The sequence below is a fragment of the Pieris brassicae genome, chromosome 3 (genome assembly GCF_905147105.1).
Source record: "Pieris brassicae chromosome 3, ilPieBrab1.1, whole genome shotgun sequence".
Lineage (NCBI taxonomy): Eukaryota > Metazoa > Arthropoda > Insecta > Lepidoptera > Pieridae > Pieris > Pieris brassicae.
Genome location: NC_059667.1, coordinates 19,552,671 through 19,569,411, shown reverse-complemented (window position 1 = coordinate 19,569,411; position 16,741 = coordinate 19,552,671). Strand labels below are relative to the sequence as shown.

Genomic DNA, 16,741 nt, shown 5'->3' with positions numbered 1-16,741 from the left:
ATGGTTTCAAGGTTACTCATTGCCAAATGGCGGGACTAATTTGTAGCATTAGGAGAGTGGAAATGTTTTCTTTGTTCTTCTTTACGGAATATATAAATTCATCTTAAAACAAAATACCTTTTTTACTAAAAAATGCCTAAATGCTTAATCTCCAAACATATATTTGATCGTTTCAATAAAATACTTTCGTATTTGTACTCCTTAGTCCGTTGAAGTTATCGCTAATGCATTGCCAACATTATGAAAAGCGCTTACGTTTGGTACTAGACTAGCCTGACTCATTTGTCAATAACATTGAAGTGGGAAAGAGAGGCAAGATATATGTAAACATGCGAAAAAACATAAACTATGGTTCGAAAGAGCTGTACATATCGATATCTTCATATGGCCGAAGGAGATAGAAATAAAACAGTGCTACAATATTAATTTTTAGTCGTAATAGGTACGCATGCGTCACAAACTCCAGCCAGGGCCGTATTTTTATTTTATATTATTAATATATTTAACGCTTTTCCGACTACTAAAAATAATTATTTTATTTACGAGTAAGATATGTTTTAGTACTATAAATAAAAATAAAAAAAAGGAAGTCTGAACTATATTAAAATACTAGTTAGCTATAGCTAGAACGTAGATTAGCTATTATAGCATAATTTTACTGTGTTTTGGTGTGACATATATGTATATGTTCGAGAATTTTGATTTGAGTATTTATTTAAATAATTTAATTAAAAATTATTTACATTTAGAATAAAAATACTACTTATATTTCAAACTAAAATGGGAAAATGGTCTAAACTACTTCCTATATTATTTAAACTTGTGGAGTATACTTTTGTACATTGGCATTTTTAAGCATAACATGTAATAAATAATTTGCAATACGGCCCTGGCAGAATACAATCAGCTGTTTGTAATGACAGTTCCCCTGACAAATACAAAATGGTTGAAGACTAAAGTTGGCAAACAAAGAAAGACAGCGTATTATTGCTTGTTAATGCGAAAAAATAACTTTATTCAGTGAAAGTTAATTAATTTTAAGTGTATAGTGTGTATAGTGCAAAATGTTGGATCTAGAAATCGTTCCAGAACGTTCCCTGGGTTGCGAGGCCTGGGAATTTGTTCTAGGTATGCTATTCATATGTTTTTAATTTACGTCAAGAATTTGCGTTGTATTTCCAAGGGATACGTCTTACGCAATATTTAGTTTATATACGAAAGGTTTTAATGTTATTTCGAATGTATAACATTTCGCGATAAAGCAACATTGATTTTTTAATAGCTCGGGCGCGTCTTTGTTCGAACTTCGAATGTTTATTTTTTTACACTTGACCATGAAAACGGCCACTTGTTTTAATTATTAATAATTAACACTTTGAAACGATTTTAAACAAGCAGTTGTCATATATATTATACCAAATCATATTAGGGGCTCTTGATGCACCCTATTTTATCTTGAAAGGGTCATTTACCTAATGATTTATTTTTTAATTATGAAAGTACATACGTATACCGTATTTAACGAGAGTGGAGCCACTCTTACAGAATGGCATAATAGTTTCACAAGGCCTAATTTTATAGGTACTCTCAAGTTACCTTACTGAAGCTTGTAATAAAAATTTGCTTTTTATTTAATATTTATGTATCTATGTACTTATGTTTAATATATTAATTTCCTTGTATATAAATATACAACCCATACCTTACTTTATGTTTTACAAATTTGAGTAAATTTGTGTTCAAGGTATAATAATTATTTTTATAAATTCCTGAGAGAATATAATATATTTGATTTCTAATAGAAAAACAAACAATTATCACGCACATTTTATCAGCGTATCAAATTATTTTTCATATCACCACAGAAGTGCCCTTGAAATAGCTAGTAAACAACTCTAAATTTAAATATTTTACCGTTAGTTAGGGTATTTTTCAGTGAATATTATCTATTTCTACATTTAGTTTTAAACTTTCAAACTGTTTTTATAATACAATTATCTCATATATATTAGATTCTTTTGCAAGTTCTTTATCTTCACTATGAATTTTTTTTATAAATATATGGTGTAAAAGTATATAAGTTACCATTAGTATGTTATTAAAAATTATTGTACCTTAATAAATTTAAGATATTAATTATTAATAATATTTTCTGACAAGTATGTACAATATAAATCCATTTTATTTGAACCACAAATTTCTAGCTTTTTTTAAGGTCAACTTAATTTTATATTCATAGTTAGGATGTAAAAAATTAAAGGGAATAAACACACAGTGCCTGCATACTTATGAATGAGCTTATAAGGCATTTTCTCTCAATCAAATAATTTATTTGCAGAGAAAATAGGTAAATGTTATAATAAGAGCAGTAAAATTATTTATAATTGTTGTCAAAACATATGATCAAAAACCTCTCCCACATTATAAAAGCACCTTGCCTTTAAAAAGCAAATCATTTTTCCCTTGAAAGCTATCGGGACAAACTATCAGTAGGTTATTAACTATGAAAATAAACTTATTGTTGAAGCTAGATATGTACTTGTCTTTAACCAAAAGTTAGGTATTAATAAAGAAAGAAACAAAATTGTGTACATATACATTCGTACATACAAATTAAATTGTTATTAATGGACCAATAATAATGTATAATGTTTGTTAAATCTGTTTATTTTAATGATACGCAAAGAACAATGACCATATTGTCTGTATTATCATATCTCCAGATTTAGTTGTTAAATGATTATTATCATTTATTAAGTAAAACCCGAGTTTGAAATACCTTAAGGCTGTGGGACCTGAATAATAATCAGTGTTCTTTATTGTCTTAAAACAACATTATTCAAGTTACATTAATTTTAAATTGGTTTCAAATTGGCTTTTTGACATGTAATTTTTCATTATTCTGAAATGTTTTTTTTCTGTGCAAGACTATTTGTTCCTATAGTTTGCATAGAATATATGCTTTGATAGAATGCATTTGTTTCTATCAATAAGCGGTGTGAAATATACTTGTATTTCAATAGTAAAATTCATAAAATATTGCAACTCTTTAACTACAATGTTATAGCAATTATTATTGATGATATAACGCGATTAGTAATGTCAACGCACTTTTTATGCCTTATCGGACAATTACAAGGCAAATAAGTGTGTGTATAAATAGTAGGTAATAATTGTATCTACTTCTGTAGGTTTTATATTGATGATGATTATCAAATATAAAGTATATTTTTATGTCTATGAACTATTTATTTGGAAAACATTAAACAACTATTGTTTATTTAATTTTAGTTCTAGATTTCTGTATCTGTTTCATGATTTTGTTCTTTCTAATACGCAATAGATGTCAGCCTTCTGTGCTTAAGGCCGATTCCCTCACGATGTTTTCCTTCACTGTATGAGAGAGTGTTAAATGCGCACAAAATAGTTCATTGGTGCACAGCCGGGGATTGAACCTACGATCTCAGAGATGAGGGTCGCACGTAGAAGCCACAAGGCCAACACTGTTTAGTATATAAATGGAACTGAATTTTTTTTTACGTCTTCTCCAGTGTATTGAGGTATTTGGCACCTACATACATTTGTATATAAACTTCTATAGTATAAAGTTAATAGAGTAAAGTTCAATGGAGTCTCCGTTAAAAAGTGTACTATAGAGAATTTAAAAGTAATCACAAAAATTGGCCGCTCATACTCAAAAATCTCTCACGCAAGCTTATGAAGAGGTCGCGGACTGTTTGTGTAAAGTTCCGTAGTAGTGAAGGGGCCTGATACTGATATAGTTATATTTCAGAACAAAATATCGTATATTAAAGAAATTATTATTAACGAAATAATGATACATTTGTTCCTAATTTTTCACTTTAAAGAATATATTGTGTAAGGTTATGGATATTCGTACTTGGCAGTATTGTATCCACATTTTTTGCAAATAAACTTGTATATGTATTTCTATAAGTCACGGCGGTTGTTTTAATATAATATACTTACTGAAATGTCCAGCAATACGAAACCATTGACGCTCGCTATATAAATAAAGAGGTTGTTAGTGCATCCCAGTGTGTGCATGCTTATTTTCTTTTATTTAATATAAATAGTTTCCTTTGTTATAAATGAGCACGCAGATAATTTTATACCAATTAGATGTCTTCGTCACTGTGTAATATCTATGTATGATTTTTTTATTGTTGTCGTAAATTGTATTTTTTTTAAATCTAACAAGATGTTTTTATTTGTATTGTAGGTTTTTTAGTATTTATATACCTGTCTGTAGCAGCAGATGTGTTTGTTTCGATGGAAATCAAACTCACCACTGTGAGCTGTGAGCCACTTAGCCGTAGAGTGTTAATTAATAATTATACAATGTATACACAGAGTATCATAAAGTATAGAACGATCGATAGTATGTAGGTCATATTCAATTCGAATGAAAGTCACAAACTCAATTTGAATAGATACCTGCAGACAAAGAACGTTAAATGACACACTATTGCCAGCTTCTTTACAATTTTTTCTTTGTACGCAATATGCATTATGTATGTATGTCATATAGGGAATCTATAAGGCTTAACTAAACGACAATTTTCGTGTGTTAATTAGCTTAGAGGCGTTTTACATTGGGTAAGTCTAAACTATGTACGCATTATTGGATTTAGACATACGGAAGTCTTAGTCTTAGAAGTTTTAGCGCCTTTGGAAGACTTCGATTCCGGGCTAAAAATTTTCGACAGACGTCTGATAACCTACTACTATAATGAACAATGATAAAACGCAAAAATATTTCTCTCCTTATTGTTTGGGTTACTCTAAAACTTTATCATTACAAAGAAATAGGGCCAGGCTCAGAAACGTGTTAGATTTTACATATTATGTCATCCCCATGTCTTCAGGTCATTACAAAGAAGAAATGTATTAAATATTTAAATTTCATATTTATATTTCTTTATCTAGTTTATTGACATTTGGTTTTATTGTATTATTTTTTCTCTTTTATCATTGTAATAGTCAGCACTGTTGGCGTAGTGGCTTCAGCATGCTTCTCATCCCTGAGGTCGTAGGTTCGATCCCCGTCTGTGCATCAATGCACTATCTTTCTTTCATCGCATTTAACATTCGCATTCGAACGGTGAAGGGAAACATCGTGAGGAAACCGGCTTACCTTAGAGCCAAAAAGTCGACGGCGTGCGTCAGGCACAAAAAGGTCATCACCTACTTGCCTATTAGATCAACAAATGATCATGTAAAAGATACAGAAATCTGAGGTCCAGACCTTAAAAGTTTGTAGCGCCAATGTTTTTTTTTTTCATTGTAATATTTCCCTTTATAAGGTGTGCACACTTGTCATTGATGTACATGTATGTACTGCGTTTTGTATGTCATGTGTTCTCTGTAACTGTCTGTATGTGTTTCGTTAGTGTGTCTTTAAAAACCCCTTTGTAATTCGAAATATGTTAAACCCATTCGCAAGACAATCATTGCTTAGGATTTATACAAACGAAACGTTAATGGAAATGATATGTTCAAACGCAGCTGACCTTTGATGCACAGGTGTCTTATGGTCTCTGATCTTGCAATCAATTATTTTAATAATCTATCTAATAGGTATTTGCATTGTACTGAGTAATTAAGTAAATACATTGGCAACAAAACTGTATGCACACGGGTTATTGTGACATAAATTGATCAAAGTTATAGTAAACTATTTTAAATTAATGAAGTTGGGCCTTGCTTTACCGTGCGACTGTTCTGACGACGTAGGTTTGGATCACGGCTCTGCACCAATGGATATATTGTGTATGTGCGCGTTCAACACTCGGTCGATGAAGGAAAACATCGATCGAGGCAATCGGAGCCCAAAAAAAACTCACGAAACTATACAGAAATCTGAGGCACAGTCCAGAAAAATGGAGTCAGTTTTTTAAATTAGTAACAATATAATGAGATCTAGACAATGTACAGGATGGCCAAAAAGTCGTGGATCAACTAGGGGTTAGATGATGTCATCAGCTGCAAAAAATTGATCTACAGGAGGTCCTCAAACTCGACCCCTGCAGAGTTATAATTTATTTTGCGTTTTCATAAGAAAATTGACTTCTTTTACTAATTCTTATTAAGATTATAAAAAAAATCTACACCTGTATCTTTTTTATTCCATCCACTAGATTGGTACTGATGAGACCTTGCGTTAGACGTACTATTTATGGTTGTTGAATGCTGAGGTACGTTAAGGAACCTAAAAATGATGCTGGCAATGATGCCATTTGAGATGCTTGCCGTTACGTTGAAAATATTTAATATTTTAGTTTAAAGATATTGAGCTACCTACCGACACAATGTGGTCGTAATTTTTGTATTTCATTGATTTGGATCACACTTTGAAAATCAATTGTTAACTAGGTATACATTTTAATAGAACCATAGTTAATGAGCCAAATAAATTATAAGTTATTTGGTTTCGTCCAATATCAAACAAAATCGTCCAAACCAAAGCCATACTTGAAAAGGTTTTTACAATAGACTTTATTCGGGAATTTTGTTTTATAGTAGAACTTACCCTTCGACTACAGCTAAGATTTTATTCCGGGACGTCTAGACATATTGATTTTGTTTATATTTTCAGGAATGCATTTCTCGCAAGCCGTTGCTATAATTCAGAGTCAAGTTGGCACAATCAGAGGTGTTCAAGTACTCTACAGCGATCAGGTAGTTATAGTTTACAAAAATAAAAACATTTATTAAGATTTTTATTTCCGTACCAACTCTAAACATAATTGTATCATTAATGTTTTAAAATATATATAATATTATAATATTGAACACGAATATCTGTTTTAAAATCACATTCAAGTAATAATATACATTAAACAGATATATGGTAAAAACCCCAGGGGAAGGAATTTTTATAATAATCGTAATAGTGGTTGCCTGGAAGAGATCGCTCGAAAGCGATAAGGCCGCCAGTTGCCCTCCTTTTGATTTAATTATGTTCAATTTTTTTTATATTGTAATATAACGAAGTGTTAACAAATATATGACACATACATGTAAATTACTGTAAACTTTTCGTTAGACTTTAAGTGTATTTTTAGTTTGATAGACAGTAAAAATATTGGATATACTATATCCATATATAATATGTCTTAGCTTACATTCTGGTAAAATTAAAACAAAGGCGCTAATTTGCAATTAATAGTGTCATAGTTGCTCTAATTATAATAAGAAATATTTTATTATTAATAGAACGACTTTTCTCTATACAGATCTAAAACCTTTGCTCATTGAATGGTATTACTTTTCAGAACCCTCTCTCCGTAGACCTAGTGATAAATATGCCCCAAGACGGGATTCGATTAATATTCGACCCTGTCGCGCAGCGGCTGAAGATCATAGAGATATACAATATGAAATTAATTAAACTTAGGTATAGGTATGTATACAGCTTTTATTTAGATAAAAATGTAACAGTATTTATTAGCTAATGGTTAAAAATACAGCAGAAATGTTCCTAATTCGATTCAATAACATTTATTGGAATTTCCTTTAGGCTAAACTGCTAAAACATTCCATTCCATTGTTTCGATGGATAAATAAAAATGTATTTTTATTTGTATTAAAAACCTTGAAACGAATCCTTGGCTATGTGGTTAAGGTATGATCTGATTTCCCGTGAAACAATTGTGTCGGATTAATTGCCGCACAGAGCAGAAAAAGTACTTGGCAAAAATATACAAATTCTAGTATCTGTGGTGAATATTGAGTTATAAATAAAAACAAGAAGGCATTCCTGATAGTAAGAGTAAAATTCGGACTCAAGATTTACCGCGAACTATGAATCGCTTCTAGATCTCTACTGTAATTCGTTAATAATTTTTTTTCTAGTGTTTAAAAGACTTTAGTGCCTTATTAAGAAAACCAATCCAAAACCTAGTCATGACTTTGTCTAATGCTGTTGTTATGAATTTGTATTGCATTTAAATTGCAATATGATTGCTTTCATTTATTAAGGTCATCGTATGACTCAATCCAATACACGATTTGACTGATTTCCAGTTCAATATTGACATTTGGCATTTAAAAACACAATGAATCCATGTGATGATATTAATATGATATTGTTACAGCTGTATTATTTTCTTTTAAACAGGACGACAGACATACACACGTCTTAAATAGAAAATTTCAAACATAAAAAAACATCTAATTGTGAATAAGACAAACATCGACCCACCCATTTATTTATTGCATTACTTTGTCGGGAAAAGTTTGACTTAAGTTCTTGGTCGTGCATTGTTAATGATAATTTCGGCACGATAATGTAATAGAAACTCGAAATAAACACATGGACCGATAAACTTCAAAACTTCTAATTGTCAAATTTTCTATCATACTTAACTATAGATAACATTACGTATGTCAGTTGCGTTTTTTATACAATATTGATGTTTTGACTGATAAACTTTTAGTATTGCTGTTTGTTGCGTTTGGGTTTACTACGTTTAGTCACGTCCCATGGAAACAGGATATCCTATGCTTATCTCCTAGATCTAAGCTACCTCTGCATCAATTTTCAGCCAAATCGGTTCAGCCGTTCTTGATTTATAAATTGATGTTTTCGCCCCTTTTAACATCAAACACAAAAAAGTTTGTAGACTTTATTATCATGACAATGATGTTGTATTATAAGAATCGATATAAGTCTCGACTGAGGTAGCAAAAGTTCTAATAAAACTGTTGCCAACTGATTTTCTATGCTTCAATATTTCAGTGGCATGTGTTTCAATTCACCTGAAATAACGCCATCTATCGAGCAAGTGGAGCACTGCTTTGGTGCGACGCATCCCGGCCTCTATGACAGCCAACGACATTTGTTCGCGCTTAACTTTAGAGGACTCACCTTTTATTTTCCTGTTGATAGCAAATTTGAGGTAATACATTCACATAATGGATAATTAGAAGGTTGCTTACGCACCAATGTTAAATATTCATGAACGTGTTATTCATAAGGATACAAAACTAAGGGAGCGTTCATGTATTACGTCACACAATTTTTGGACCGTACGTTACGCACCGTAACGTTTTCTGTATCCAATAATAAAACGTTTCGTAACCACAGTGACTCTTTATACCTAAAACTTACCAATATGTGGTGTAAGGTCCTGGAAAGTGGAAAATATTAACAATAAGGCGTAATTAATCCCCGCCCGCATCGTAACGTTTTACAAGAGGAAAAAATTCGTTACGTAATACATGAACGCTCCCTAAGTGACTTCCCTATATCTTATCTTTTACAGTGAATAACGAATCAAATATATTGAAACCATAGTTAAAATTACTAAGTTTTAATTGATATTAATTCTAAAATTATGACATAATTATTCGATTAATTTTGTCTATTGCTATATATTCCAGCCGGGCTACGCTCATGGCCTGGGCTCGCTACAATTCCCCAATGGCGGTTCGCCGGTAGTAGCGCGGACCACCATCTACTACGGATCGCAGCACCAAGCGTCAAAGCCGAACAGCGGCGGGCGGTGGTCCGCACCACTAGCGGATCTCCCGCCATCGTGTTACCGACAGCAGTTGCACCTGCGTCGTTGCGATGTCATCCGCTCCGCCAGCAGTACGGTGGCGTTGCGGCTGCACCTGCTGGCGGAGGGCGGCAGAGGTGGGGCTGCTGTAAGCCGCCGACGCGTTGTCCGCTTTGGTGACAGTTGTCAGGCGGTTTCTCGTGCGCTGGCCGCTCCGGCCCGCCTCTACTACAAGGCGGATGATAAGATGCGCATACACCGTCCGACCGCACGCCGTCGGGCCCCGCCACACACGGACTATTTCTTCAACTACTTTACACTTGGGCTGGATGTGCTGTTCGATGCGCGTACGCACTCGGTGAAGAAATTCGTGCTGCATACGAACTATCCGGGCCACTACAACTTTAATATGTACCATCGTTGCGAGTTTACGCTACACGTGCATCCTGACAAGTATGTATAAGAATACCTAGGATGTATATAATATGCAATATTGTTTATAATAGGTATTAGTATAAAAAAAGTTCTTTGCCGTCCGTCTGAAAAACTGAAATTTAAATTCTAAATAATTTTAATTAATTTTCTAATCCCCTTAACAAACAAACTGCCAGCCTGTGGGGTCTGGCTCGTTGGTAGTTAATAGTTTTATGTAAATTAACTGAAATGTTGCAAAAAAGGTTTTCAAAATACGCGCTTGCATACTGCGGGCTAAAACTTAAAATTTCAACCATTTGAGCCGTATTAATTCAAAATTTCATCCTATTGCGGATGATGGCTGGCCCTCTTCCACGGTCCGATTTACAAGATATTTTCTTTTTCGAACTATCGAACTGTGGAATCGACTCCCGGTCTACCCTGGATTATGGATATGACCTTCAATTGTTAAAAAAAAGAATACTCCTCAAAAGCCGGCTAAAATCTGTCCATGGGCTACGATGACTGACCTTTTAGATCGCTCCCCAAAACGAATATAATATTAATCCCACATAATAATGATTCAGGTCCGAATCCAATGCGCTAGTGGAGTCCCGCGGCGGCGTCTGTATAACGGCGTACAGCAAGTGGGAAAGCGTGTCTCGTGCTTTGCGCGTATGCGAACGGCCCGTTGTTCTCAATCGGGCGTCCTCGACGAACACAACTAATCCATTCGGTTCCACCTTCTGCTACGGTTATCAGGATATCATTTTTGAGGTACGCCTATTGTATTATTTTTAAATGAGATCTTTTTTTATCGGATATGTCTAAATAAGCCCAAAATTTTGTATTCATACAGACATTGGGACGAAACATTCATAAATGTAAATCGGATAATTTAGGTTGCAACTAAAGTAGTACTGCCCTAGTGAGATTGTGCCTCTCTCTCTGAGGTTGTGGGTTCAAATTATGGCTGTATACAAATACATTTTCTATGTACTTAACATGTAAGACCCAAGAATAATATCAAGAAACATACAGAGTCAAAATCAAGTATTGTAGTGCTTATTTTATTCAATTATTATTTAATGATAATTAAATTTATGAAAAGACAGGCCATGGACCATTTTTTTTTGGTTTCCGATCTGGTTCTTATTCTAATATATTTTCAGGTGATGTCCAATAACTACATAGCGTCAATAACCCTATACCAACCCGAGGGAGCTACCCCGCAATACGCCGTTGACTCTATCGCGTGACACACACAGGTCTGTATTATTCACATCTTGATACACAGATTATATCAGTCTCAGTATTACGTATTTGGGAATATGTATGTGTAGATAGGCCAACCTATCTGAAACTGCTGGCAAGGTGGAAGGGTAAAACGCCCTTCCTTGAAAGAAGGTTATACCTATGAACGGGGTTTCCACTAAAATTGTAACTTCTATATTTATATTTGTTCTGTAAAGGCTTAAGGTTTTTTAATCTATGTGTGCACTCTTCACAACTCTTTATACAGTATTAAACATAACATACGTATATATTACAATATTTCGTACTGTTGTCAGTTGTATTAAATTAAAATTATATATAAAATTCTTATTTTATTAGTTCGCCATATATCACACACTTATATATTATCCATTTTATTGTATGATAATTAATAAGTTAAAATTTTTTCTACAGGTGCCACAAAAAATCGGCAAAAAATTAAAAACCTGAATGCCAGTTTGACAGTCTACAGTCGACGCCTGTCGGTGTTGCCACATCAAAAATAAAACCCAACCTCTGGCGAAATAATACATATCCACTACCAACCGAAGAGGAAACAGTATTTTAAAAAAATGTGATAAAACTGTGAAAAATACTAAAAAAAAGTGAGTGACCGATCTCAAGATAGTATGCTTTATTTTAATGTTAGCAGAAATTGACAGTTGTTTTTTGACAAGTGACGTGTTCGAGGGGCAAACCTGACGTTTCATTATTTAGTCAATTGTGTTTTTAAATTTGACAATTTCCCAAAGTATAATAGACTGTTGTAAATATCGAAGGATATAATTATGTATAAAAATGACGTATTTTTTCTAAAAAAACTTAGGGTGTGAGTTGTGAAAAAAATGTGCTAAAATATTTTGTAATATGCACTATGTTTTAGGTCTAATTGTAAGGTAAGATCATAGATGGGAATGATTTTTATTTAAGTTTTAATTTAGACGTTTATATTTATTTTTCGGAAATTACAAAATCATTCATTATGGTGCCTGTAACATTTTTATCTATGAATTTATATAGTTAGGTAAGTGGTAGGTTTCATAATTATTCAAAGAGCTTTGCATATGAAAATATTACTCATTTTTTTAATATAGGTACAATCCGTGGGGCAATTATCGCCTTTAATTCATTCCAATAGTTAAAAAAATAAGTCTATATTGTCACAAATATTCCGTCATTAATGGAGATTTGTCTTATTGGTATTTACCATCACTTCAGTAGATTAAGGATATTATTTTTTATCGAGATATGATATTAAACAAAAGTTGAGACTTAGATCCCACAAAAACCTTAAAACCGGAGCAATTTTTATTTTTAATCACAGAATATATTTCACGTATTCTCGCTTTAGACGTTATTTTTATGATGTTTCACAGCTCTGTAACTTCCAACATTCTCAATCTAGCTACAGTTTTTGTACCCGATACCGAGATTCATCTACGGATATTGAGAGAACTTTGTCACATGCATACAAAATGTCGTCGCTATAGACTAAGGCCCCTATATCAAGACTTATTATGCGTTTAATATTATTCAAAGATAACTTTCACATCAATTTTTCGCACTCGGTCTGTTAGTCGATTATCGTTGAGATATGAAGAAATCATATGAGATCATCTTATCAGTTTCATATTAATGTCCATGTTGTGATTTGATTGATATGTCGATTACGAAAAAACTTCATGCTGCACTTTTATTGTAATCTGCAAATGAATATATTCTCTTAATAAATCAAAATTATATCTAACGATTAATAATCAAATATTCTAAAGAACGCGGCGCTCTATGAAATTTAATCCCTAATTAGAGCAGTAAAGAATTATCTGGATCTGTAATAATAATAATAATTCTGTGCTTCTCCCATAAAACCACGTTATACTGGTTTCCAAACTAGGTAAGAGCATGTGTTCTGGATAACCAGGCTTCCATTCCACAGCAAAGTCATACTGAGTGATAACAAAAAGTACATACATATATGGGTAGGCGAACAAATTTAAAGTTTTTAAAATGAAAAGTTGTCCATGGTGAAACCGTTTACATATTTACAAAGATTACAGCAATACTTCATAACTGACGTTTGGGATCGAGTTTTAATCAAAAGTTTAATGATTTGTTAATTTTATTAATTAGTGTTCATTTAAATTCTGTTTTGTTGCTTAAAAAAATCAAATTGATGCATTCGTTATTCTAACCCGTCAAAAGGGTTCTAAACAGTCCCTGCAATGTAAACGTCTTAAACGTCAAGTTTTTACGATTTGCGGGATTTTTGTTAAATTACTTTACTGCATCCGTTAAAAGCCATTTTATAAACAGATTCCTCTGAATAATACTTATATAATACCTGCGGCTGAGTTTCATCATCGGACGTCGAGGCAGAACACGAAATTCCACCCGTATCACCTCGACGTCCGCCGTTTAACGACTGAGCGTTTTTCAAGGCATTTTTGCCGCGCACCACCGCTATGTGGAACCAGCTGCCCGCTGAAGTATTTCCGAACCAATTCGACTTACGGTCCTTCAAGAAAAGAGCGTACAAATTCTTAAAAGGCCGGCAACGCACTCGCGAGCCTTCGGGAATTGAGAGTGACCATGGGCGGCGGTATCACATAACATCAGGTGAGCCTCCTACCCGTTTGTCTCCTGTTCTATATAAAAAAAAATAGATATTGTCAAATAGGCTATTGACATTTTCTATAGAAGGTAACAAAAATAATTACAAGTCGTATCCTCCTTGGGGTCTTTACTTAAACTGAAATTGTACTGACATTGACACTGAACTGAACTGACATTGACAGCATGAACCAAAAATTTGTAGCTAGAATGAAGCTTTGTACGTAAAACAAAGAGTGCAGAACATTTGCATAAACAATAGACGTACAACAAAATATATTAGAAAAATAATATAATTAATTCAATTTCAAGGGAAGCCCTATGTATCTCCCTCTGGGGACGTCTTTTAGAATTTACAAGCTCTTATCAAATAATGTAAACCGGTAAGTTAATAGACACATTGATAAAGTTATTAATAGATATGATTATTTCTCCTTTGATTAGATTGCTCAAATACACTTCAAAAATCTATTAAACGGTTGTGAAAATCATTTTCATTTAAGGCCCTTTCATTAGCAATAAAGTTGCGTTAATTATTTTAAAAGGACAATAATATTTTCATAAAGTTATTTGAAAAATACGTTTTCAAAATATCATTTGAACCCATGTATTTAAGGATTTCAACGCTACATTATTTATTAATGCACAATGTGTGTGATTGTTAATTGTAAGTGGCTGTGGTGCCATAAAAAAAAAGAAAAAATTGACAAATAATACATTAAAAAAAGGATTTAATATAAGGTAGCGTATGCCACCCTTGTTAGTGTGGTACGGTTTCTGAGTCACCTCTGTTTATTTAGTAATACTCATTTACCAAAAGATACCTCACTATTTTTGCTTTAATCATTCAATTTGTTTAGCCCTGTGTACATCTTGTGGCCTGTCTGTAGAATAGGTCAATCATTACTTGAAATCGCCTGACATATGCGATGACATGATCACTTCTACGATACATGCTACGATATACATATGGTAGAGCGGCGCAAAGGTCGAATATTTTTTAAGAGTTTAGACCGATATTTTTGACATATGTCAGCGATGAGTTCGACGCTGTCAGATTTGTAGTACATTGTCAAACTCATACATAGACTCGCTAAGGTTTCTTTACGTTAAACAGGGCTAAATATGTATAATTTAATATTTCTAAAGAATGTTCAATACGAACCGTACAGACACTGGCAAGATTAATAATAATTATTGTCTTTATTAGCTTATTTTGCTGTGGCTTATAAATGCCACAGCGTTGTCACTTAATTCATAAGGTTATTTGTATATTCATTATGTCAGCCTTCTCAACATAAATTGCCAACATTTCTGCCATTGTGACGTAACGTACTCTACGGATGTTCACCTCATTGACCAATCAGAGGCATGTACGTCACTATCTCTCTCTGGTATATTTTTAGGGCTGGCATAATCGTATAATGTAACTCTAGTGTTTATAAGTAGCCGTGTTATATTATGCTTTAGTAATACAAAAACTTTATGACGAAATGACGCCCTCAATTTAATAGTTTCAATTTTTTTACAGCTAATAACTTGTAAATTTTATATATAGTCATGATTTATCTTATGGTCAGTATATATTATAGGAAATGGCCCAATGTTAGGGTATACAAAAATACTTATACTATTACTTGATGCAAATTTAACACTTTCGGGATTTCGGTGTTTTTGTTTAATGCTTGCACCAATCTCTAATCTAATCTCTAAGAGTACCACAGATGTCTAATCACTAATCAATATTGATTAAAAAATGTCAATAATTACGGTACAGGTACCAAACACAAAAGAGGTTTAACCTTAGTGCCTGAAGAGCCATACCACAGTACATATATTACTTAAAACTAAGGACTTAAGGAAATGAAAAAGATATACTTCTTCTCTATAAAAAAAGTCAGTGTAAGATTTATATTACGACCGTTAAGGGTCTGTGCATATTTTGACCTTACAAAGAGTTGTCCTTATATGGAAAGATGAAACATCTGTGTTAGCAAAAGAAAAAGTTTACTTCAGACTTGTGTTAGTAAGTACATAAAAAAACAGTTATTTAGACACGTAATAACGTACAAGCAATCCCAATTTGAAAACAAGTTCGGTACGTATTTTGCCGACAGTCAAGTTTATTACGTGCTAGATCAATAAATCGACAAAAGAATGTACACAGCTCCGCAGTTTTAACTATTTTCGGCAACTTTAAAGTTCTACTTATTATTTAATTGTCGTTATTGAGGCTGGGTGTATTGCTATGTAGAGTGCATCATTGTATGCAAGACAAGCTAAACCATTCAAAGCCGAGTGATTTTGACGCTTTAGACAGCGCGGGACGTAACATGGAATTCAAACTGTTCATAGGCAGGTGGGATACGTTGGTAGCGCCATGGATTATGATTAGTTTACGGTTAGCGGATTTAAAATATAACAATAAATGACAACGTGTCTTATCACGGCTTATGTAAATAACTTAGTAATAAACTTTGCTATAACATGCCATGATAAATTATTCTTTATTAGAAAACAATCACGTTCAATAATAGTATCAGTGGGTTATAAAGTATGCTTTAAATAACTTTTTAAAGACCGCGGGGGCCATGCGTCACAAGACTATAATAACTGAGACATCTGGGTCCTTTGTTGAAATAAAATATTCCAGTCTCATGTGTAAGAATATTACTAAAACTTTCACCGGAACTTTAACGATTTTTAAAGTTTCGATAATGCATTATGTTATTTAAATCAATTGATACTTATGGGTTTCTGTTTAATTTATGTTCGAAAGTGCGGATCGATTTTTAGCGTCGCCTACAATTACTTCTATGACGTCATATCCTGAATCGCTTTAGCAAAGTTATTCCGCTAAGGATATTACAACTTCTTGGTCTTAGCCACTGGGGTTTTCCACTCATCATTCCGCT

General features: G+C 33.1%; 1 protein-coding gene across 1 annotated transcript; it reads left to right on the top strand.

Moving 5' to 3' along the window:
- Positions 1 to 900: 900 nt before the first annotated feature.
- LOC123707439 (PHAF1 protein CG7083) lies at positions 901 to 13,664 on the top strand. Its single transcript, XM_045657487.1, has 8 exons — positions 901 to 1,128; positions 6,620 to 6,702; positions 7,299 to 7,426; positions 8,765 to 8,924; positions 9,409 to 9,980; positions 10,529 to 10,718; positions 11,114 to 11,209; positions 11,631 to 13,664. The coding sequence occupies exons 1-7, from the start codon at positions 1,065 to 1,067 to the stop codon at positions 11,198 to 11,200; spliced, it is 1,284 nt and encodes a 427-aa protein (XP_045513443.1). The 5' UTR covers positions 901 to 1,064; the 3' UTR covers positions 11,201 to 11,209; positions 11,631 to 13,664.
- Positions 13,665 to 16,741: the final 3,077 nt, after the last annotated feature.

What these genes read in the sequence shown, in the direction of transcription:
- LOC123707439 (XM_045657487.1), top strand. Translation starts at nt 1,065, where the DNA reads ATGTTGGATCTAGAAATCGTTCCAGAACGTTCCCTGGGTTGCGAGGCC. An exon ending in AAGTACTCTACAGCGATCAG is followed by an intron (nt 6,703 to 7,298) that starts GTAGTTATAGTT and finishes ATTACTTTTCAG; the next exon opens with AACCCTCTCTCCGTAGACCT. An exon ending in TTAATTAAACTTAGGTATAG is followed by an intron (nt 7,427 to 8,764) that starts GTATGTATACAG and finishes TCAATATTTCAG; the next exon opens with TGGCATGTGTTTCAATTCAC.